Source organism: Phyllobates terribilis, unplaced genomic scaffold (genome assembly GCF_046119375.1).
Source record: "Phyllobates terribilis strain yellow unplaced genomic scaffold, ASM4611937v1 Scaffold_11__3_contigs__length_659146591, whole genome shotgun sequence".
NCBI classification, from domain to species: Eukaryota; Metazoa; Chordata; class Amphibia; order Anura; family Dendrobatidae; genus Phyllobates; species Phyllobates terribilis.
The window spans coordinates 306,048,897-306,070,159 of record NW_027362771.1 but is presented as its reverse complement, the minus strand read 5'-3'; the positions used below and the strand labels follow the sequence as shown (position 1 = coordinate 306,070,159).

The following is a 21,263-nucleotide window of genomic DNA, read 5'->3' as shown; positions in this document are numbered from 1 at the left end:
CATGCACCCATTTCAGCCTTTTCCTCAGCCCCCAGACCGCTTTATAGTCTCCAGCAGACAATTACTCGGCTTACTCGCATTTCCCATTGACTTACATTGTACTCGTTACTCCTAGCGAGTAATCACAACGAAACTCGGGGAGTAACGAGTAGCCCGAGTACCGCACTATTCGGCGAGTACCGAATAGCAACAAGTATACTCGCTCATCCCTACGGACAACCCCTTTAAATTACATGCGTACACAGCACAGAATTTTGACAACTTACTATTTACACTACTAACGGTACATCTAGGAGTCCAAAAATGTGCTATCAGTTTGTAAATAATTATAATCAGAGCTTTTTGGAAATAGTTTCCCAATATCTCAACCTGAAGTACAAGCTAACAGCACCTTGGATTTCATGCATATGAAATGCAAAAAAAAACCTGTTCCTTGGATATAACAATACCGTCTTTCTCCACTGATAAAAGGGATCCTAACAGCTGAATCATACTGTCTGAACAATGGGCAGCATGAATCAGAGCCTAGCTCTGTTTTGTAGCCGTGTATGTTTTACACTGAGACGTTGTGACATTTCAGAGAAAACATACTTTTAAAAGCCAGCTAGGGACAATACGACGAAGACAGCTAGCAGAAGTGGCAGACGTTAGTTGAAGAGGCAGATACCTGATGGCTTCTCCTAGCCTCACTTCTTGATCCTGATGATCCTAGAGAGCGACCTCCCAGTCTGGTAGCAGCCACTGGGGATCTGCCTCTTGGACTAGTAATCCTTGTCACATCATTTTTTAATTACTTTAAAAAAAATGTTTTATCTGAAATGCCATGGTATTTCAGAGTAAAACATACATGGCTGTAGTAATGGAGCCGAACTCTAATTCATGCTGACAGTGGTTCGGTTTACGATCTTCCATCTAACAAAAAAATACTGTAATTCTCACAAAACATTCTTTTTTTAAAAAGAACGACAGTAATAAATTGAAATACAAATGAAACCTGTCTTGTCTCTGTTTTAACCCTCTTCTTTATATATTAGGAATTCTGGAGTAATAAACTGCAAGGTATTTTATTTAATGATAAAATAGCTTCTTATCCCTTTTTACATCATATAAAATGACAAAATCCCACACCTACCTGGAATGTGCAGATCCGAACTCGAAATCGAAAACAAAGTCTTTTATCCGAGACATTTTCATTGTAATACAATAATAAGGACCGGGAGTTTTCACATTCCATGTGACTGGAAGCACATCTAATATAGTGGCACGGTCCTCCACAAACTGACGTCTAATTGTGTGATCCATGGAACGAAATAGCCCTATTTAAGGATGCTGAGGAAATGATACAACATAAAAATGTTAATAAATATGTGTATCTGATTCAAAGAATTTGCTATGATCGTGAGGAAAGATCTTTCACAGTTACACTTCTAAGTTGGGAGTTAAAGGGAATCTGTAAGATCATGCAGTCCTCCCCTGCTCCATTACATTTGTGTGTAGGATTTAAGAACACAAGTGAATTCATATCTTTATTTAACAAAAACGTTGAACTGTGGCAGAAAGATCCAATTAAGAAGTGATATGCTTATGAGGCTGGATGTGCTCTGGGCGGGACTGAGCACTGTCACTGTTTCGGCTCCATTCTCAGCCTAACTCCGCTGCAGCAGTACTAACTGTCAATCACCTAGTGGAGAATGGAGTTAGGCTGAGAATGAAACTGGAAGCCGAGGCAGTAGAAGTACCTTCTACGAACCAGAGCACTTTCAGCCTCATTTGCATATCACTTCTAAAATGGATTTCTCTGCAACACAGCAGTCCTTTTTAACAAAAGTAAGGATTTTCTTGTGTTCTTATCATCTACAAACACATCTAATCAATTTAGGTGAATAGTAGAATGAGCTGACAGATTCCCTTTAAATAGAACTTGATGAGACAAGACAAAAATGAAACTAATATCCATCCCAGATATCAGGCAGGCAGGCTGTATAGGAGAGGCAGTGGTTATACCAACAAACACTGCATTACAGTCCTGTGTGCTCCTGTTGGTCAAATTGCTAGACTTATCCCCCGGTCTCAGGGGCCAGAAAAAATCCTTTTTTTTTTTTTATCAAAATCCTTTTTTTTTTTTCCTCAGTCAGACTGTACAAATACGCGTCTTATTAACCTATTGGTATTTCCCCCCCAACAAAAAAAAAAATAATTGAGTGTGTCTGTGACTGTTCAAACACCAATATATCTGTTTGAAAGATTCTGGTGTAGGCCAGAAAAATAGAACTGTGGTTTTGCAGTTCCACGGGTCAAATCTCTGTATTATCCTGCTTTTGGCATTTTTTGCCGTAAAAAAAACAGTAATAGTGTCTCCCTGACTGGTCAGACACCAATATATCTGTTTAAAAGATTCTGGTGTACGCCACATAACTATAACTGTGGTTTTGCAGTTCCACGGGTCAAATCTCTGTATTATCCTGCTTTTGGCATTTTTTGCCGTAAAAAAACTGTAATAGTGTCTCCCTGACTGGTCAGACACCAATATATCTGTTTAAAAGAGTCTGGTGTAGGTCAGAGAAATAGAACTGTGGTTTTGCAGTTCCACGGGTCAAATCTCTGTATTATCCTGCTTTTGGCATTTTTTGCCATAAAAAAACTGTAATAGTGTCTCCCTGACTGGTCAGACACCAATATATCTGTTTGAAAGATACTGGTGTACGCCACATAACTATAACTGTGGTTTGCAGTTCCACGGGTCAAATCTCTGTATTATCCTGCTTTTGGCATTTTTTGCCGTTAAAAAAAAACAGTAATAGTGTCTCCCTGACTAGTCAGACACCAATATATCTGTTTAAAAGATTCTGGTGTACGCCACATAACTATAACTGTGGTTTTGCAGTTCCACGGGTCAAATCTCTGTATTATTCTGCTTTTGGCATTTTTGCCGTAAAAAAAAACTGTAATAGTATCTCCCTGACTGTTCAGACACCAATATATCTGTTTAAAAGAGTCTGGTGTAGGCCAGAGGAATAGAACTGTGGTTTTCCTCTTCCACGGTTCTAATCTCCTTTTTATTACCCTTTTTCCATTGATAGTGCGAGTGTAAGCTATTTTACTTCATTTACAATGGGCAAGGCGCGTGGCAAGGGACGTGGAATGGGACGTTCTGGTGATGGTGCGTGTAGAGGACGAGGCCGTGGCCAAGGTGAAAATGTGCCACAACCAACAGCCACATCTTCTCGCTCCCACTTCTTGACCGAATTACTAGGGAAGCACACTACAACACCAGTATTGCGAACTGATCAGTGTGAACAGGTTATTAATTGGATAGCAGATAATACTTCCAGCTACCTGGGCACCACCACCTCCGGTCTGTCTTCCACATGGTCAAGTTTTAGTAGCCGTGAGTCTCGACCGCATACTCCTCCTTACCCTGATGCTCCTTCCTCCCACCATGCCGAGTGTCGCCAGACAGCAACTGATCCCACACTTGGACACTCTGAAGAGCTGTTCACTGGGCCATTTCCATATTTGGGCCCCTCGCCTGCTCTGTTTGAAGAGGTGGAAGAGGAGATCCCATGTAGCGATGCCCAAATATTTGAATAGCCATGGCCAGAGGAAGTCGACGCTGGCAATTTGTCACAAGAGGTGGACGATGACGAGACACAATTGCCACGAAGTGAGGAGGAGGATCGTGGTGAGGAGGAGAATCGAAGTGAGGAGGAGGTGGTGGATGATCTAGTAACTGACCCAACGTGGCAGGAGGACACGCAAAGCGAGGCCAGCAGCACACAGGGGGAGGGAGGCAGAGTACCCCAACAGGCAGGAAGAAGCAGTGTGGTGGCCGCACACAGAAGGCGGGCAACAGCTCCCCGTAACACCAACACGAGGGACGTTGCCTGTACAACCGGTAGGTCTTCCAGAGTCTGGAAATTTTTTAAAGACTCGGCTGATAACCCCAAAAAGGCCACTTGTACCACCTGCCAGTATCAGCAGGGGTGACAAAACTACCAGCCTGACCACCACCAGCATGATCAGGCACATGGCAGCAAAGCACCCGACTTCGTGGGGCGAACCCCAGGGTCCACGACCAGTGTCAGCGGGTGTCACCACTGCTTCTTCCGCTGTTGTGCGTGTAATAGAACCCCCTGTTGTGCGTGCAAGGCAATCCCCTGTCCATACTGCATGCAAAGATGCCCCCTCCTCTCAGTCTTCACTTGTTATGGCAGTTTCTCAAGAAACAGCATCAACGCCCACGTCCACGTCCCACCGCAGCGTTCAATTGTCCATATCCCAGAGCTTTGTACGAAAGCACAAATTCGTAGCCAACGCCCCACAGGCCACAGTCCTAAATTCGCACATTTCACGACTGCTTGCGTTGGAAATGCTGCCTTTTAGGCTGGTGGAGACAGAATCCTTCCGCAACCTTATGGCGGTGGCCTCAACAATGCAGTTACTGGGAGAGTCCACCTGACAACGGACACGTGGACAAGTGCTTGTGGCCAGGGACTGTACATCTCCCTGACGGCACACTGGGTAAACATAGTGGAAGCCGGGACCCAGTCGGACCTTGGGACGGAACACATCCTCCCCACACCGAGGATTGCGGGCCCTATATCAGTCAGAGTTGCCCCCACAGTGTACAGCTCCTGCGCATCATCCTCCTCCTCATGTTCAGCCTCCATCTCAGATATCACCACATCAGTTACAAGCTGGAAGCACTGCAGTACTGCCTCAGCCAAGCGGCAACAGGCTGTGCTGAAACTCATAAGCTTAGGTGATAAACCTCACACTGCTTGTGAGTTGTGGACAGCTGTGAAAGAGCAGGCAGATCTGTGGCTGAGACCGCTGAACCTACATCCAGGCATGGTCGTGTGTGACAATGGCCGTAACCTGGTGGCAGCTCTGAGGCGAGGCGAGATCACACACGTACCATGCCTGGCTCATGTGCTTAACCTCGTAGTTCAGCGGTTTCTTAAATCGTACCCCGAGTTGCCAGATCCGCTAGTCAAAGTACGCTGCCTGTCAGCTCATTTTCGCAAGTCGGCTACAGCTTCCGCCGCCCTTGCTGTGTTGCAGCAGCGTTTGTAGCTTCCGTTCCGGCACACCGACTGGTGTGTGATGTCCCCACACGTTTTAACTTTACCCTCCGCATGTTGCAAAGGATTTGTGAGCAGAAGAGAGCAGTTGTGGAGTACCAGCTGCAACAAGGCCGTCGATATTCAGGTCAGACTCCACACATAAGACCTCAGGAGTGGACCTGGATGTCTGACATATGTACCATCCTGACAAACTTTGAGGAGTCCACCAAGATGGTGAGTGGCGATGACGCCATCATTAGCGTCAGCATCCCACTTGTCTGTCTTTTGCAACGCTCTCTGCAGAGAATTAAAGAGGAGGCATTGCAGCCAGAGTATGATGAGATGGATCAAGAACCCGTAATGGGCGATTACTCACAGCCCAGCCTAATCTCATCCCAACGTGCATTAGGGGACAATGAGGGAGAGGAGGAGGAGGAGGAGGAAGAACAGGAGCTGGTATCATGCGCTGTAGACTGTAGTACCTGTACAACTGTCATACAGTCGGTTCAACGTGGGTGGCCTGAGGGCAGGGGGGAGGAGGAGGAGGAGAGCATGGTCAGTCGTCATCTTGGTGAGGACACGGAAGTCTTGCCCATTACCAGTCTGGCACGCATGGCTGACATAATGTTACGCTGCCTTAACCGTGACCCTCGCGTTGTCAAAATGTTGGGTGACAGTCATTACTGGTTGGTGACACTTTTAGACCCCCGCTACAAGGAGAACTTTCACTCTCTTATTCCTGAGGTGGAGAGGTCTACAAAAATGGGGCAGTATCAGAAGGCCCTTGCTGCAGAACTGTTAAAAAAATTCCCGTCTGAACACGCTAGCGGCAGAGGTCACAGTTCGTTGACCAACCAAGGCGTACAGGCGAGAGAGACGCAACTCCAATCCAGCAGAGGCAGGGGAACACTGTCAACATTCTGGGACAGTTTTCTGAGACCCGCCCAGCTTACAGGCCCTGAGGCGCGGGGTACTCTCACAAGGAGTGGAAAGTTTCAAAAGATGGTGAGGGAGTACCTTGCCGACCGTACCAGCGTCCTCTGTGATTCCTCTGTGCCTTTTAATTATTGGGTATCCAAGCTGGACACTTGGAATGAACTCGCTCTGTACGCCTTGGAGGTCCTGGCCTGCCCTGCCGCTAGCGTGTTATCGGAGCGTGTTTTTAGTGCCGCTGGGAGAATTATAACTGATAAGTGCACTTGCCTGTCAACTGACAATGCTGACAAGCTGACCCTTATCAAAATGAACAAGGGCTGGATTGGGCCAGACTTCTCATCACCACCAAATGACAGCAGAGTAACAAAGTCAAATCCACTGTGTTATTTCGGGATGTGTATTCCCATGCACCGCTTCACACGCACGCATGGGTATACGCTTCCTCATTTCGGCTGTATTTTGCTCTTCTCCTTATCTTCAGCCTCCACCACCACTATACCACCAGGGTGACCGTGGTAAATGTTGCCAGCATTGCAAGTTCCTCCGTCCTAATTTTTGGCAGCTTTTGCTTGGAAGGCATAGGCAAAGACTATGGGAGACCCACTCCCCAATAATGGGAATAATGTTTTTAATATGCTGTACTGCATGGCTCTTGTAAGGGGCATGAAAACAGTCTTGTTAAGCTACTGCGACCTCCACCACTTTTCCCAGGGGTATTGATATTGTCTTTTTATTCCACTGCGACCTCCACGTCTCTTCCAAGGGGCATTAAAACCGTCTTGTTAAGCTACTGCGACCTCTACGTTTCTTCCAAGGGGCATTAAAACCATCTTGTTAAGCTACTGCGACCTCCACGTCTCTTCCAAGGGGCATTAAAACCGTCTTGTTAAGCTACTGCGACCTCCACCACTTTTCCAAGGGGCATTGATATTGTCTTTTTATTCCACTGCGACCTCCACGTCTCTTCCAAGGGGCATTAAAACCGTCTTTTTATTCCACTGCGACCTCCACATCTCTTCCAAGGGGCATTAAAACTGTCTTGTTAAGCTACTGCGACCTCCACGTCAATTCCAAGGGGCATTAAAACCGTCTTGTTAAGCTACTGCGACCTCCACCACTTTTTCAAGGGGCATTGATAAAGTCTTTTTATTCCACTGCGACCTCCACCATTCTTCCATGGGGCATTAAAACCGTCCTGTTAAGCTACTGCGACCTCCACCACTTTTCACATGGGGCATTAAAACCGTCTTCTTAAGCTACTGTGACCTCCACCACTTTTCCCTGGGGCATTAAAACCGTCTTGTTAAGCTACTGCGACCTCCACGTCTCTTCCAAGGGGCATTAAAACCGTCTTGTTACGCTACTACGACCTCCACCACTTTTCCCAGGGGCATTCATATTGTCTTTTTATTCCACTGCGACCTCCACCACTTTTCCCAGGGGCATTAAAACCGTCTTGTTAAGCTACTGCGACCTCCACCATTCTTCCAAGGGGCATTAAAACCGTCTTGTTAAGCTACTGCGACCTCCACCACTTTTCCAAGGGGCATTAAAACCTTCTTGTTAAGCTACTGCGACCTCCACCACTTTTCTCAGGGGCATTGATATTGTCTTTTTATTCCACTGCGACCTCCACATCTCTTCCAAGGGGCATTAAAACGGTCTTGTTAAGCTACTGCGACCTCCACCACTTTTCCAAGGGGCATTAAAACCTTCTTGCTAAGCTACTGCGACCTCCACCACTTTTTCAAGGGGCATTGATATTGTCCTTTTATTCCACTGCGACCTCCACCATTCTTCCAAGGGACATTAAAACCGTCTTGTTAAGCTACTGCGACCTACACCACTTTTCCAAGGGGCATTGATATTGTCTTTTTATTCCACTGCGACCTCCACCATTCTTCCAATGGGCATTGCATTTCCTCCTAATTTTAGTCAGCTTTTGCTTTTCAATGCATAGGAGAACACTAAGGGAGACCCACTCCCCAATAATGGGTAGAAGGTTTTTAGTATGCTGTAATCCACGTCTGTTTCAAGTGGCATTGCAGTTCCTCATAATTTTTGGAAAGCCTTCCATTCACTGCTTAGGCCAACAGTGCACAGGAGACCCAGTTGCTATAAATGGAAAAAATGGTTTAGTTAAGGCCCTCTGACCTCCATGTCACTTCCAAAGGGCATTGGAGTGCTGCAAAATTTTTGGTAGGCATTGCACTCACTGTATGCCCTATAACTGTGTAGCCAAACAGCTCCTTTTGGTACAGGAACATATCCTACAAGACATGTGTGGTTGACTGGCCTGATATTGATGTGAATGGTCCCTGTTCCTCCTGCTCTTTCTCCTTTGCCACCACCTCATCCATCATTCATCACCTGAAGCTTTGTTTTAATGAGAGTCATAGAACTGGGATAGTAGCAGGAAAACATCCAGCAATCCTCGGAGGAGGTAGGATATGCGCCGAAACGCTGACCACCTCAGGCCTAGCCGCTACTACATACATGCGCTTGCATTCCAAGAAAACAAAGCAGACGCTAACTTCTATCATCATCATCATGTTCCTCACCTTGGCACTCTCAACTCCCCTGATGGAGAAGCCAGGGCCCTCCGGAGGAGTCTGGTTCTCTGGTGGGCTCATCCAATGCTGCCCTAAAGCAGGCCAGGCTAAGAAAAGTGTGGGGGAACTTCCAAGGAGAAATAGAGGAGGCTGGGGACCGTTTATGGACACCCAGCCGCCCCCAGGCGGCTGGGGACCGTGTGTGGACACCCGGCCGCAGGGCGGCTGAGGACCGAGTAAGGACACCCGGCCGCCCCCTGGAGGCTGGGGACCGAGCGTGGACACCAGTCCGCCGGGCGGCTGGGGACTGAGTATGGATACCTCGCTACCAAAGCAGCCATGAGGTAGTGGCCAGCTTCGGCCTCCTCCAAACTAAAAGTCCCATTTCAAGTGCAAGCTAGCAGTATGGTATTGCAGCCTGGGGGTGGGCGGGTGGCAGGCTGCATACTTGCGCTTGCATTGCAAGGAATGGGGGAGGTACAATTGAACACTGCCCTGGGACAAGGACTTGCACGGGGATAGTTGTAAGTCTGCATCTTCTGATGCGGCAAAAATCAGTTCTGATGGGCACACTTTTAGGCAGTGACCTGGGTATCAGAGATGCTTCCAGGGGTCTTCCCCATGCTGTTCCCATGTCTTTTCAGCACTGTATGTATGTGTCACACAGCACTAGAGATGAGCGGTGTTCGACTAGAACTGTTCGCCAATCTCAAATTCGAGCTGTTTTGGGCGGTGTTCGAGTAGTTCAATGAACGCGAACGATTTGCAAAAAATTCGGCTGTTCGAGGTTATGTTCGATAACTGTTCGTGCACCAAAAGCGTGTCCTGCATGTCTGGCGCTATTTAGAGCACCAATCATGCAGGGTGTAATGCACACGCCCGGGCTGAGCGGCGTGTGCGTGTGATTGTAGTGATTCCACTGGACCGTGCCGGAGAGTGAATGCCTGGAGGGGCGTAACTAGGTATTCACCCGATCCGACCAGGGTCGCACGACGGCATACGACGCCAGTGCACCAAGGAGGAACCGAGCAGAGGGACCAGGTGCTACTCCAGGACAGACCCCGGACACGACTGTTGACCCACACAGGGGAATACAGGAACAGACTGGTTAGGCTGGCGCACAGACTGGTGGGTATAGGCAGGCACGACTGGTATGCAGGCAGGCGGGTATGCAGGCAGGGGGGTACAGGAAAGCACAGCTAGAGTGCAGACAGGGAGGCACTAGCAGGTAGGAACACAGGCGGGATAGGACCCAGTACACACTGGGACTCAGGAACAATACAGGCAGAGGGGTACAGGCAAGCACAGCTAGAGTGCAGACAGGGAGGCACTAGCAGGTAGGGACACTGGCGGGATAGGACCCAGTACACACTGGGACTCAGGAACAGAACCACAGATGTGGCGGACAAACACAGCAGAGTGAGGCCGCCCAGAGAGGTGAGCGAGAACAGGGCAGGACAAGACCGCCTGGAGCGGTGAGCATGAGTAGAGCAGGACAAGGCCGCCAGGAGCGGTGAGCAAAGGGTCAGAGCTGAGCGAGACTGCCGGAGCAGTGAGCAAGAGTAAAGCAGGACGAGGCCGCCTGGAGCGGTGAGCAAGAGTGGAGCAAGACTGCCGGAGCAGTGAGCAAAAGGATAAGAGCGGAGCGAGACTGCCGGAGCAGTGAGCAAAAGGGTCAGAGCGGAGCAAGGCTGCCGGAGCAGCGAGCAAAGGAGTCAGAGCAGGCTAGAACCGCCGGAGCGGTGAGCAAAGGAGTCAGAGCAGGCAAGAACTGCCGGAGCGGTGAGCAAAGGAGTCAGAGCAGGCTAGAACCGCCGGAGCGGTGAGCAAAGGAGTCAGAGCAGGCTAGAACCGCCGGAGCGGTGAGCAAAGGAGTCAGAGCAGGCTAGAACCACCAGAGCAGTGGGCAAAGGAGTCAGAGCAGGCTAGAACCGCCGGAGCGGTGAGCAAGGCAGAGCAGGGGGGACAGGGCTCTGTTCACACGGAACAGACAGGAGGAGAAAGGCAGAGCCAGATACCCACAGGGTACTTGCAGTGAAGTAGCGAGTGGACCACAAACTCACAAACGGGAGTACAGAGACAACAAGCAGGAGTTAGGTACGAGTTCAGACTCTGCAGAAAAAGGAAGGGAACGGACATCGGACATAGAGGCAAAACAGGTAAAGGATAGGAGAGAGTTCAGACTGGAACTGAGTGTACGGAGGAGACCAACACTGCAGAGGGATACAGGAGCGGGTCTGGGAATACGGCCCCCAGAGAGGCGGGACGAACAGGCAAGGAGCGTGTTCAGACAGGACAGACAAGATACAGGAGCGGGTCTAGGTAATCGGCCCCTAGAAGGCGGGAGGAACAGGCTAGGAGCGTGTTCAGACAGGACAGACAAGATACAGGAGCGGGTCTAGGTAAACGGCCCCTAGAAGGCGGGAGGAACAGGCTAGGAGCGTGTTCAGACAGGCCTGGAAATACAGCCTCCAGGAAAGGCAGAAGAGAACACAGAACGGGACCTGGCACTTTCAGAGTGCAAGCACACACTGAATGAAACACTATGCTCAGGCAGGGATAGATGGGAGCAGCTGAGCTATATACCAGGTGACAGACAGCAATAGGCTGAGGACGCACAAGGGGTGTGACCCACAGCAGGTACAAAAAGCAGGAAGTGATCGGGCGCCGCCCTTAAGCAGCAGAAACAGACACAAACAGACAGCATGGAGGTAAGCCAGAGAGACATTCTGAACTGGAGATCAAGTGCGCGCTCTTGCACTGTGGGAGATGGACCACCATGCAAGGACGCCGCCAGGTATGTTACAGTACCCCCCCCCTTACGCCCCCTCTTCTTCAGGCCTGCCAGAATCTTCCGCAGGGAATTCGAGGACCAGTCGTTCACTTCAAGGAGATCACTTCCACTGTCCACAGGAAAAACTGATCTCATCTGGTTAGCTAGGATGCTACCTCCTATCCAGCCATCCTCAGCAACAGACGAAACGGGTGGAGTACCAGGAACAGCACACAAGGAAGTCTCTCTCCACATATTTTCAGGTGGCACCCCAGAGGGTACAGGAGACAACTGGAAGTCCTTCACCGGGTTGGAGGGGGACAGAGACTTGGGGGTAATCTCTGCTTCGAGGTACATCTTGTCAAGCTCACAGGAAGAAATAGACGGGTTATCAGGTACATAATGAGGAAAAGTCACTGTCTCTTTGTTATCTGGTGGTACCCCGGAGAATTCAGGAAACAACTGGAGGTCCTCCGCCGGGTCAGAAGAGTGCAGAGGCTCAGAGAAAACATCTGCTTCAGAGTACACTAGGTCGGACTCACTGGAGGAAGCAGGCGAGGTATCGGGTACCGAGTATAGGAAAGTCTCTGTCCATTCACCACCAGGTGGCACCCCAAAGGGTTCTGGAGACAACTGGAGGTCCTCCGCCTGGTCAGAGGAGTGTAGAGACTCATGGGTAACCTCTGCTTCAGAGTACACTAGGTCGAACTCACTGAACGAAGCAAGCGAGGTATCAGATCCAGGATATAGGAAAGTCTCTGTCCATTCACCACCAGGTGGCACCCCGAAGGGTTCTGGAGACAACTGGAGGTCCTCCGCCTGGTCAGAGGGGTGTAGAGACTCATGGGTAACCTCTGCTTCAGAGTACACAAGGTCGGACTCACTGGTCGAAGCAAGGGAGGTATCAGATCCAGGATATAGGAAAGTCTCTGACCATTCACCACCAGGTGGCACCCCGAAGGGTTCTGGAGACAACTGGAGGTCCTCCGCCTGGTCGGAGGGGTGTAGAGACTCGGGAGTAACCTCTGCTTCGGAGTACACTAGGTTGGACTCACTGGACGAAGCGAGTGAGGTATCAGGTACAGAGTATAGGAGGGTCTCTGTCCTTCCGCTACCAGGTAGCACCCCGAAGGGTTCTGGAGACAACTGGAGGTCCTCCGCCTGGTCGGAGGGGTGTAGAGACTCGGGGGTAACTACCACTTTGGGGTACCCATTGTCAGGCTCACAGGACGAAGCGGACAAAGTATCGAGTACCGGGTGTAGAGAAGTCTCTCTCCATTTGTCATCGAGTGGTATCCCGGAGGATTCAGGAGGCAACAGGGGGTCCTCCGCCAGGTAGTAGAGGTGCACAGACTCTGAGGTAACCACAGCTTTGGAGCATCCTTGGACATGCACACTGGTTAAAGTGGGTGAAGCATCTGATGCCGGGTGCAGGAAGTTCTCCTGTGTGGAGTCTGGATGGGCAGAAGTCTCTTCGGGCAGGAGAACCGGTGCACTACCCACGCACATTACCCGTTGGGGCTTCTCCGGGATACAGGGAGATGAAGCTTCAGTAGGGACTTCAAGGTTGGGGTCAGGAGGTCTCAGGGAGGACAGACCCTGGCGTGACGGCTTGCCTCTACGTCTAGCACGTCTGGACTGCCTCTTGAGGTTGGGAGAAGTATTCCGGAAAGCGTAATCACCCTGTGAGGATTCTGGGTGGGCAGTAGTCTCATTGGGCTGGAGGACTATTGCGCTACCCACACACATTACCCATCGGGGTTGCTCCGGGATATTGGGAAGTGAAGCTTCAGCAGGAGCCTCCGGGTTAGGATCATCAAAGACCATTAGAAAGGCCACCAGGAAGGCCATTAGGTCCAGGAGGATCGGATCCTGTGTTTCATATAGGGGGTTGATCCATTCCAAGGCATCACCCGCCAGGTAAGACATAATGAATGCCACCTTAACCCGATCGGTGGGAAAACATAGAGGGTAGAACTTGAAGTGTAGCATGCATTGCTCCACAAATGCACGACTTTGTCTTGGATCCCCATAGTAACGTAGCGGATCCGCAGGAACGAGAGCAGATAGATCCATCTGGACGGGTGCGTAATTCGCCTGGAACTAGCTAAGAAAAATTTTTTTTTATTTATTTATTTTAATGCATGTATTCGCTGGAAAACTTCTCAGAGAGCGAAGGCCGTGGGGCTCAACGGGAACCATGGCCTGAGCATGTTGTAATGCACACGCCCGGGCTGAGCGGCGTGTGCGTGTGATTGTAGTGATTCCACTGGACCGTGCCGGAGAGTGAATGCCTGGAGGGGCGTAACTAGGTATTCACCCGATCCGACCAGGGTCGCACGACGGCATACGACGCCAGTGCACCAAGGAGGAACCGAGCAGAGGGACCAGGTGCTACTCCAGGACAGACCCCGGACACGGCTGTTGACCCACACAGGGGAATACAGGAACAGACTGGTTAGGCTGGCGCACAGACTGGTGGGTATAGGCAGGCACGACTGGTATGCAGGCAGGCGGGTATGCAGGCAGGGGGGTACAGGAAAGCACAGCTAGAGTGCAGACAGGGAGGCACTAGCAGGTAGGAACACAGGCGGGATAGGACCCAGTACACACTGGGACTCAGGAACAATACAGGCAGAGGGGTACAGGCAAGCACAGCTAGAGTGCAGACAGGGAGGCACTAGCAGGTAGGGACACTGGCGGGATAGGACCCAGTACACACTGGGACTCAGGAACAGAACCACAGATGTGGCGGACAAACACAGCAGAGTGAGGCCGCCCAGAGAGGTGAGCGAGAACAGGGCAGGACAAGACCGCCTGGAGCGGTGAGCATGAGTAGAGCAGGACAAGGCCGCCAGGAGCGGTGAGCAAAGGGTCAGAGCTGAGCGAGACTGCCGGAGCAGTGAGCAAGAGTAAAGCAGGACGAGGCCGCCTGGAGCGGTGAGCAAGAGTGGAGCAAGACTGCCGGAGCAGTGAGCAAAAGGATAAGAGCGGAGCGAGACTGCCGGAGCAGTGAGCAAAAGGGTCAGAGCGGAGCAAGGCTGCCGGAGCAGCGAGCAAAGGAGTCAGAGCAGGCTAGAACCGCTGGAGCGGTGAGCAAAGGAGTCAGAGCAGGCAAGAACTGCCGGAGCGGTGAGCAAAGGAGTCAGAGCAGGCTAGAACCGCCGGAGCGGTGAGCAAAGGAGTCAGAGCAGGCTAGAACCGCCGGAGCGGTGAGCAAAGGAGTCAGAGCAGGCTAGAACCACCAGAGCAGTGGGCAAAGGAGTCAGAGCAGGCTAGAACCGCCGGAGCGGTGAGCAAGGCAGAGCAGGGGGGACAGGGCTCTGTTCACACGGAACAGACAGGAGGAGAAAGGCAGAGCCAGATACCCACAGGGTACTTGCAGTGAAGTAGCGAGTGGACCACAAACTCACAAACGGGAGTACAGAGACAACAAGCAGGAGTTAGGTACGAGTTCAGACTCTGCAGAAAAAGGAAGGGAACGGACATCGGACATAGAGGCAAAACAGGTAAAGGATAGGAGAGAGTTCAGACTGGAACTGAGTGTACGGAGGAGACCAACACTGCAGAGGGATACAGGAGCGGGTCTGGGAATACGGCCCCCAGAGAGGCGGGACGAACAGGCAAGGAGCGTGTTCAGACAGGACAGACAAGATACAGGAGCGGGTCTAGGTAATCGGCCCCTAGAAGGCGGGAGGAACAGGCTAGGAGCGTGTTCAGACAGGACAGACAAGATACAGGAGCGGGTCTAGGTAAACGGCCCCTAGAAGGCGGGAGGAACAGGCTAGGAGCGTGTTCAGACAGGCCTGGAAATACAGCCTCCAGGAAAGGCAGAAGAGAACACAGAACGGGACCTGGCACTTTCAGAGTGCAAGCACACACTGAATGAAACACTATGCTCAGGCAGGGATAGATGGGAGCAGCTGAGCTATATACCAGGTGACAGACAGCAATAGGCTGAGGACGCACAAGGGGTGTGACCCACAGCAGGTACAAAAAGCAGGAAGTGATCGGGCGCCGCCCTTAAGCAGCAGAAACAGACACAAACAGACAGCATGGAGGTAAGCCAGAGAGACATTCTGGACTGGAGATCAAGTGCGCGCTCTTGCACTGTGGGAGATGGACCACCATGCAAGGACGCCGCCAGGTATGTTACACAGGGATTGTCTGCCACTCACTGTAATGCCACAGCCATGGTGGTTGTGGCATTACAGTGGTTGCCCAAATCGATGGGAACAGTGCTCACAGTGAAACATGAAAAGCCAGCAATTCAGCAGCGGCATACACTGGTACCCGACAATTTAGAACCGAAAGAATAGAGCTTCACACATAGATTATATAGATAGAAACATGTCAGTCACATATATAAGAAGTACAGTGACAGTGTTGGTTACTGTACTTGTCATTTAGTGTAAAGGATTTATTAAAAAAAATATTAGTGTTTTCATGCACCGTCTCTTTAAAAAAGCCGGCCGGCAATTCAGCAGCGGTACCCGGCAATATATAACAGAAAGAATAGAGCATCACACATAGATTAGATAGATAGAAACATGTCAGTCACATATATAAGAAGTACAGTGATGGTGTTGATTACTGTACTTGTCATTTAGTGTTAAAATAAAGGATTTATTAAAAAAAAAATTTGGCGTGGGGTTCCCCGTAATTTTAGTCTCTAGCGGAGGTTAAGCAGACGGCTGGGGCAGATGTTTGAAGCCTGGGAAGGGGGTAGTACCCACGGAGCTTCCCAGGCTACTAATATCAGCCCCCAGCTGATTACCTACCCTTTACTAGCTATTAAAATGGGGGACCCCAAAAAAAATGACGTGGGGTCCCCCCTATTTTAATAGCTAGCAAAGGCTAGGCAGACAGCTGATATTAATAGCCCAGGAAGGGTGCCATGAATATTGGCCCCCTCCCAGGCTAGAAATGACGCGCCCCTGGGCCTGTGTCGCGCTGCGTTGCGCACGCGGGAGCTTACCCGGAGCCGGATCTCTTGAGGGTTGTAGTCTCGTGGCGATGATCCGGTCCGTGCCCAGGGAGTCAGACTAAGTGGCGCTGTATCAGCGGTAGATGTTGGACGACTACGCCACCCGTTGAGTACAGCTAAGGAGCTGCTGCTGCAGGGCAGACCGCTGAGGCCGGTGGTAGGATTGTGCAGCGTGATAGCATAACCCCCAACGGGAGGGGTATGGCCTCAGGGCAGCCGACGTGGACGATGGGGGTAGCAGGAACCACTCGGAGATGGTACGGTGTAGTTCAGGGTCTTTACTGGTGACAAAGATAGACCCTCCCGGAGTACTGGCTAGCGATTGGGGCCTGGTCAGTCCTTGAGCAGATGGGATCTCCCCTGGCCAGGCGGAGTTGTAGGCCTCCCAAACTGACTGTACTCTTCTGGCTACCTTGCTAGAGGCGGGTATAAGTAGCCCACGTCCCTGAGTGTACCGTGTGGTGCTCACCCGTATGGCCGGTGACTCGGGGCCTTCTAGTAGCTTCCGCTCCACGACGGCGGTGCTGGTCCCACGCGTGTGACCGTGCCTTCGGGTTTCTGGGCCAGAGGACCTGCAATCCCCTGCCGGTCGGTTTCTGCTGCTGGATAGAAGTTAGTCCCCACAGCCTAGGACTCCGGGTCCGGTGAGAAATCTTCTCAGTCAGGGCGAGCTCTGCAGCTGCCAGCCCCTGACTCCTTGTTGCACTGCTCCTACAGAGCTCCTGTAGTTTCTTCCTATGCTGCTTCTCTTCTCTACCTCTTCTCTACTCACCAACCCTGCCTCAGCCCTAGGTTTATATAGGGGAAGTTCTTCCCCTCCCAGGACTGGGCAGGAGGTGTGGCATGCATAGGATCCCTGACCAAGAGACCTCCCACCTGCTCTCAGACGTAATATCTCTATCACTGTGGCAACCAGACCCCTGGGGTGTCACAGAAACACCAGCCGTCAGTTGCCCCAGAAATGGCACATCCATAGGATGTGCCAATTCTGGTACTTAGCCTCGCTCTTCCCACTGCCCTGTAGTGGTGGCAGTGGGGTAATAGGGCTGGGGTTGATGTCAGCTTATAATGCCAGCTGACATCAAGCCCAGGTTAGTAATGGAGAGGCGTCTATAAGACACCCCCATTACTAACCCCATAGTCAAAGTTACAAAAAAAAATAAAGTCCTTTAATTGAAATAAAGACACAATTCTTTATTGTTCTAAATTAAACCATACTTACCATCATGCCCATTCCAGCTGAAGCCAACGATCTCCTGCAATAAAAGTAAAATAATAAAGCAACATCATCCTTACCTTTCCACGGCTCCCACGACAGCTTCAGCTCTGCTACATTCACATGACAGGCTGGACCGCAGCAGAACACTGCCATCCAGCTTGCCATGCGGCAGACACTGAGAAGCGCAGGCATGCTTGCACTCCTCAGTGTCTGGCTGTGACGGCATCCAGATGAGCAGAGTTCTTGTCCAATGAACTCAGCTCACCTCATGCACGTCACTGACAGCGTGGGAAAATTCTCAGCGCTTGAGCAGGAGAATTCTCCCACGCTGGGATGGCATTGAGATGACAGGCTGGATGGCAGCTGAGCGCTGCCATCCAGCATGCCATCATTCATAGACACTGCAGAGCGCAGGCATGCTTGTGCTCTGCAGTGTCTCTGAAGGATGACAAGCTGGATGGCAGCGCTCAGCTGTGATCCAGCCTGTCATCTGAATGCCATCCCAGCGTGGGAGAATTCTCCTGCTCAAGCGCTGAGAATTTTCCCAAGCTGTCAGTGAAGTGCATGAGGTGAGCTGAGTTCCTTGGACATGAACTCGGCTCATCTGGATGCCGTCACAGCCAGACACTGAGGAGCGCAAGCATGCCTGCGCTTCTCAGTGTCTGCCGCATGGCAAGCTGGATGGCAGCGTTCTGCTGCGGTCCAGCCTGTCATGTGAATGTAGCAGAGCTGAAGCTGTCGTGGGAACCATGGAAAGGTAAGGATGATGTTGCTTTATTATTTTACTTTTATTGAAGGAGATCGTTGGCTTCAGCTGGAATGGGCGTGATGGTAAGTATGGTTTAATTTAGAACAATAAAGAATTGTGTCTTTATTTCAATTAAAGGACTTTATTCTGGGTGTTTGTGTTTTTTTGTAACTTTGACTATGGGGTTAGTAATGGGGGTGTCTTATAGACGCCTCTCCATTACTAACCTGGGCTTGATGTCAGCTGGCATTATAAGCTGACATCAACCCCAGCCCTATTACCCCACTGCCACCGCTACAGGGCAGTGGGAAGAGCGAGGCTAAGTGCCAGAATTGGCACATCCTATGGATGCGCCATTTCTGGGGCGGCTGACGGCTGGTGTTTCTAGCCTGGGAGGGGGCCAATATTCATGGCACCCTTCCTGGGCTATTAATATCAGCCCCCAGCTGTCTGCCTAGCCTTTGCTAGCTATTAAAATAGGGGGGACCCCACGTCTTTTTTTTGGGGCCCCACATTTTAATAGCTAGTAAAGGCTAGGTATTCAGATGGGGGCTCATATTAGTAGCATGGGAAGCTCCGTGGGTATTACCCCCTTCCCAGGCTTCAAACATCTGCCCCAGCCGTCTGCTTAACCTCCGCTAGAGACTAAAATTAAGGGGAACCCCACGCCAATTTTTTTTTTTAATAAATCCTTTATTTTAACACTAAATGACAAGTACAGTAATCAACACTGTCACTGTACTTCTTATAAATGTGACTGACATGTTTCTATCTATCTAATCTATGTGTGATGCTCTATTCTTTCTGTTATAAATTGTCAGGTACCGCTGCTGAATTGCCGGCCGGCTTTTTTAAAGAGACGGTGCAAGAAAACACTAATATTTTTTTTAATAAATCCTTTAACACTAAATGACAAGTACAGTAAGCAACACTGTCACTGTACTTCTTATATATGTGACTGACATGTTTCTATCTATCTAATCTATGTGTGATGCTCTATTCCTTCTTGTCTAAATTGTCGGGTACCGGTGTATGCCGCTGCTGAATTGAGTGTCTTCAATTCAGCAGCGGCTTCTGAGTGTCTTCTGAGCAGTTTGTCAGCCTTTGGACACCTTTGAAGGTGTTTTCTATGTGTTTCTATGTGTTTTTGTTTGCCTGCCATTGGTTTTAACGGTGTTCGACGGTGTTCGACTGTGTTCTAAGGCAGGGTTCCCCAACTCCAGTCCTCAAGGCCCACCAACAGGTCATGTTTTCAGGATTTCCTTAGTATTACACAGGTGATAATTGCATCACCTGCACAGGCAATAATTCCATCACCTGTGCAATACTAAGGAAATCCTGAAAACATGACCTGTTGGTGGGCCTTGAGGACTGGAGTTGGGGAACCCTGTTCTAAGGTGTTCGACGAACAGTTCCTCGAACATCCCGGTATTCGACGAACCGAACCGAACCCGAACACTACGGGGGTGGCTCAACACTACACAGCACATGGCCAGATAAGATTGTAAAATGTTAAAATGACATTTCCCGGTGAATGCATTTGTCACGGTTGAAAGCAATACAAAAGTGCAAAAACGCATAAAAAATGCTACTTGTGAACATAGCCCAAGGTGTGGAGGAGTATTTTTGTTTTTGGTTATTTATTTTACCTTATACACAAGTCTTTACCCTGGAAAGGAAGTTCCTTAACATATTTCACAGGAAAACCGTTTCAGTTTCGTTTTTGAACGTTTTATTGTGAGCCCGTAAAAGTGGCTTAATACCTCTGACCACGTTGTTGACAGCAGTGACCTGGGGGTCAGAAATGCTTCCTGGGGCGATGCCCATGCTGTCCCCATGTCTTTTGAGCACTATCACTATCGTTTTGGGCACTTTTTAGGCTTTCTACAGACTGCCGGGGGTGCCGCCGCTAAAATGCTCGGGTCTCCCATAGACTAACATTGGGCTCGTTGATCGGGTCGAGCACCCGAGTATCACAGTGAGCTCGGCCCGAGCTTCGAGCACCCGAGCATTTTAGTGCTCGCTCAACACTACTGATTACCATTGAACCCATTCTTGTGAGCAGTCATTTGTCGAATAAAAGGCACTTCTGAAGAAAAATTAACAGCAACCTCTTTTTATCAAAACATTCTAGAATGTATTCTACATCTCATTACTAATAATTATTTACTACAAATGGTGCACATAGACTTGGAACCATTCATGGGATATGACCCATGGTGAATCAAAAAGAGAAACGTCAAGCTGACTCAACAGCAGGTGCAAAGGAAATCCAGCTCCCGTGATCCAAAAAAGGCTTTATTCAAAATTCCACAGAAGGAGAGCATAACACAAGAGCAAAATATGCACCACATTTCGGATCACTGATGATCCTTTTTCATGCCATGAAGAAGGATCATAAGTGATCCACATTGCATATTTTGCTCTTGCACCGTGTTCTATTTTCTTGGAATCTTGAATAAAGCCTTTTTTATTGGATCACAGTAGCTGGATTTCTTTTGCTCATGACCCATGGTGAAGTACAATCTGTTTTCCTGGTTGTCTAGAGTCTACAGATATGTTTCATACAAATTCAAAATAAAAATTATGCAATTCACATTTCTCAATTGGTGACTCCAACTTCTCTGATGTAATTTAAACAAATCTTTCAGACTTATTACAACATAAGTGTGTCACCATTGGATTCCATCACCAGAGAAAAAGTGAACGTCAGATTCTTACAATTACATGATCATCGTAGGCTTCGTTGTTCTAAAGAAACAGCAGTGTTTTGTCAAAAAATATTGGCAAAAACTAATTTATGATGGCAAAAATTAACCCAAAACAAAAATTGCCACATAGGAACTTAAGTTTCATTCATTTTGTAGCCCCAGATCTCTAGGCTCACCTGGTAATGGAATGACACCAACTTCAGTGTGCAGAGCACATAGTGCTACAATAAATGCACATTACACCGTGTAGGGTTGCTAGGATTCATTGTGC

At 49.6% G+C, this 21,263-nt stretch overlaps 1 protein-coding gene across 1 annotated transcript in view; it reads right to left on the bottom strand.

The window, feature by feature from the left end:
• The window catches only part of LOC141165106 (uncharacterized), a 196,685-nt gene extending 175,424 nt beyond the window's left edge, over positions 1-21,261 (bottom strand). Inside the window, exons 1-2 of the mRNA XM_073650747.1 lie at positions 21,169-21,261; positions 1,133-1,329 (exon numbers count right to left, since the gene is read on the bottom strand). Of these exons, the coding sequence (XP_073506848.1) occupies positions 1,133-1,302 (170 nt within the window). The 5' untranslated portion in view covers positions 1,303-1,329; positions 21,169-21,261. The remainder of the gene's footprint in view (positions 1-1,132; positions 1,330-21,168) is intronic.
• Positions 21,262-21,263: the final 2 nt, after the last annotated feature.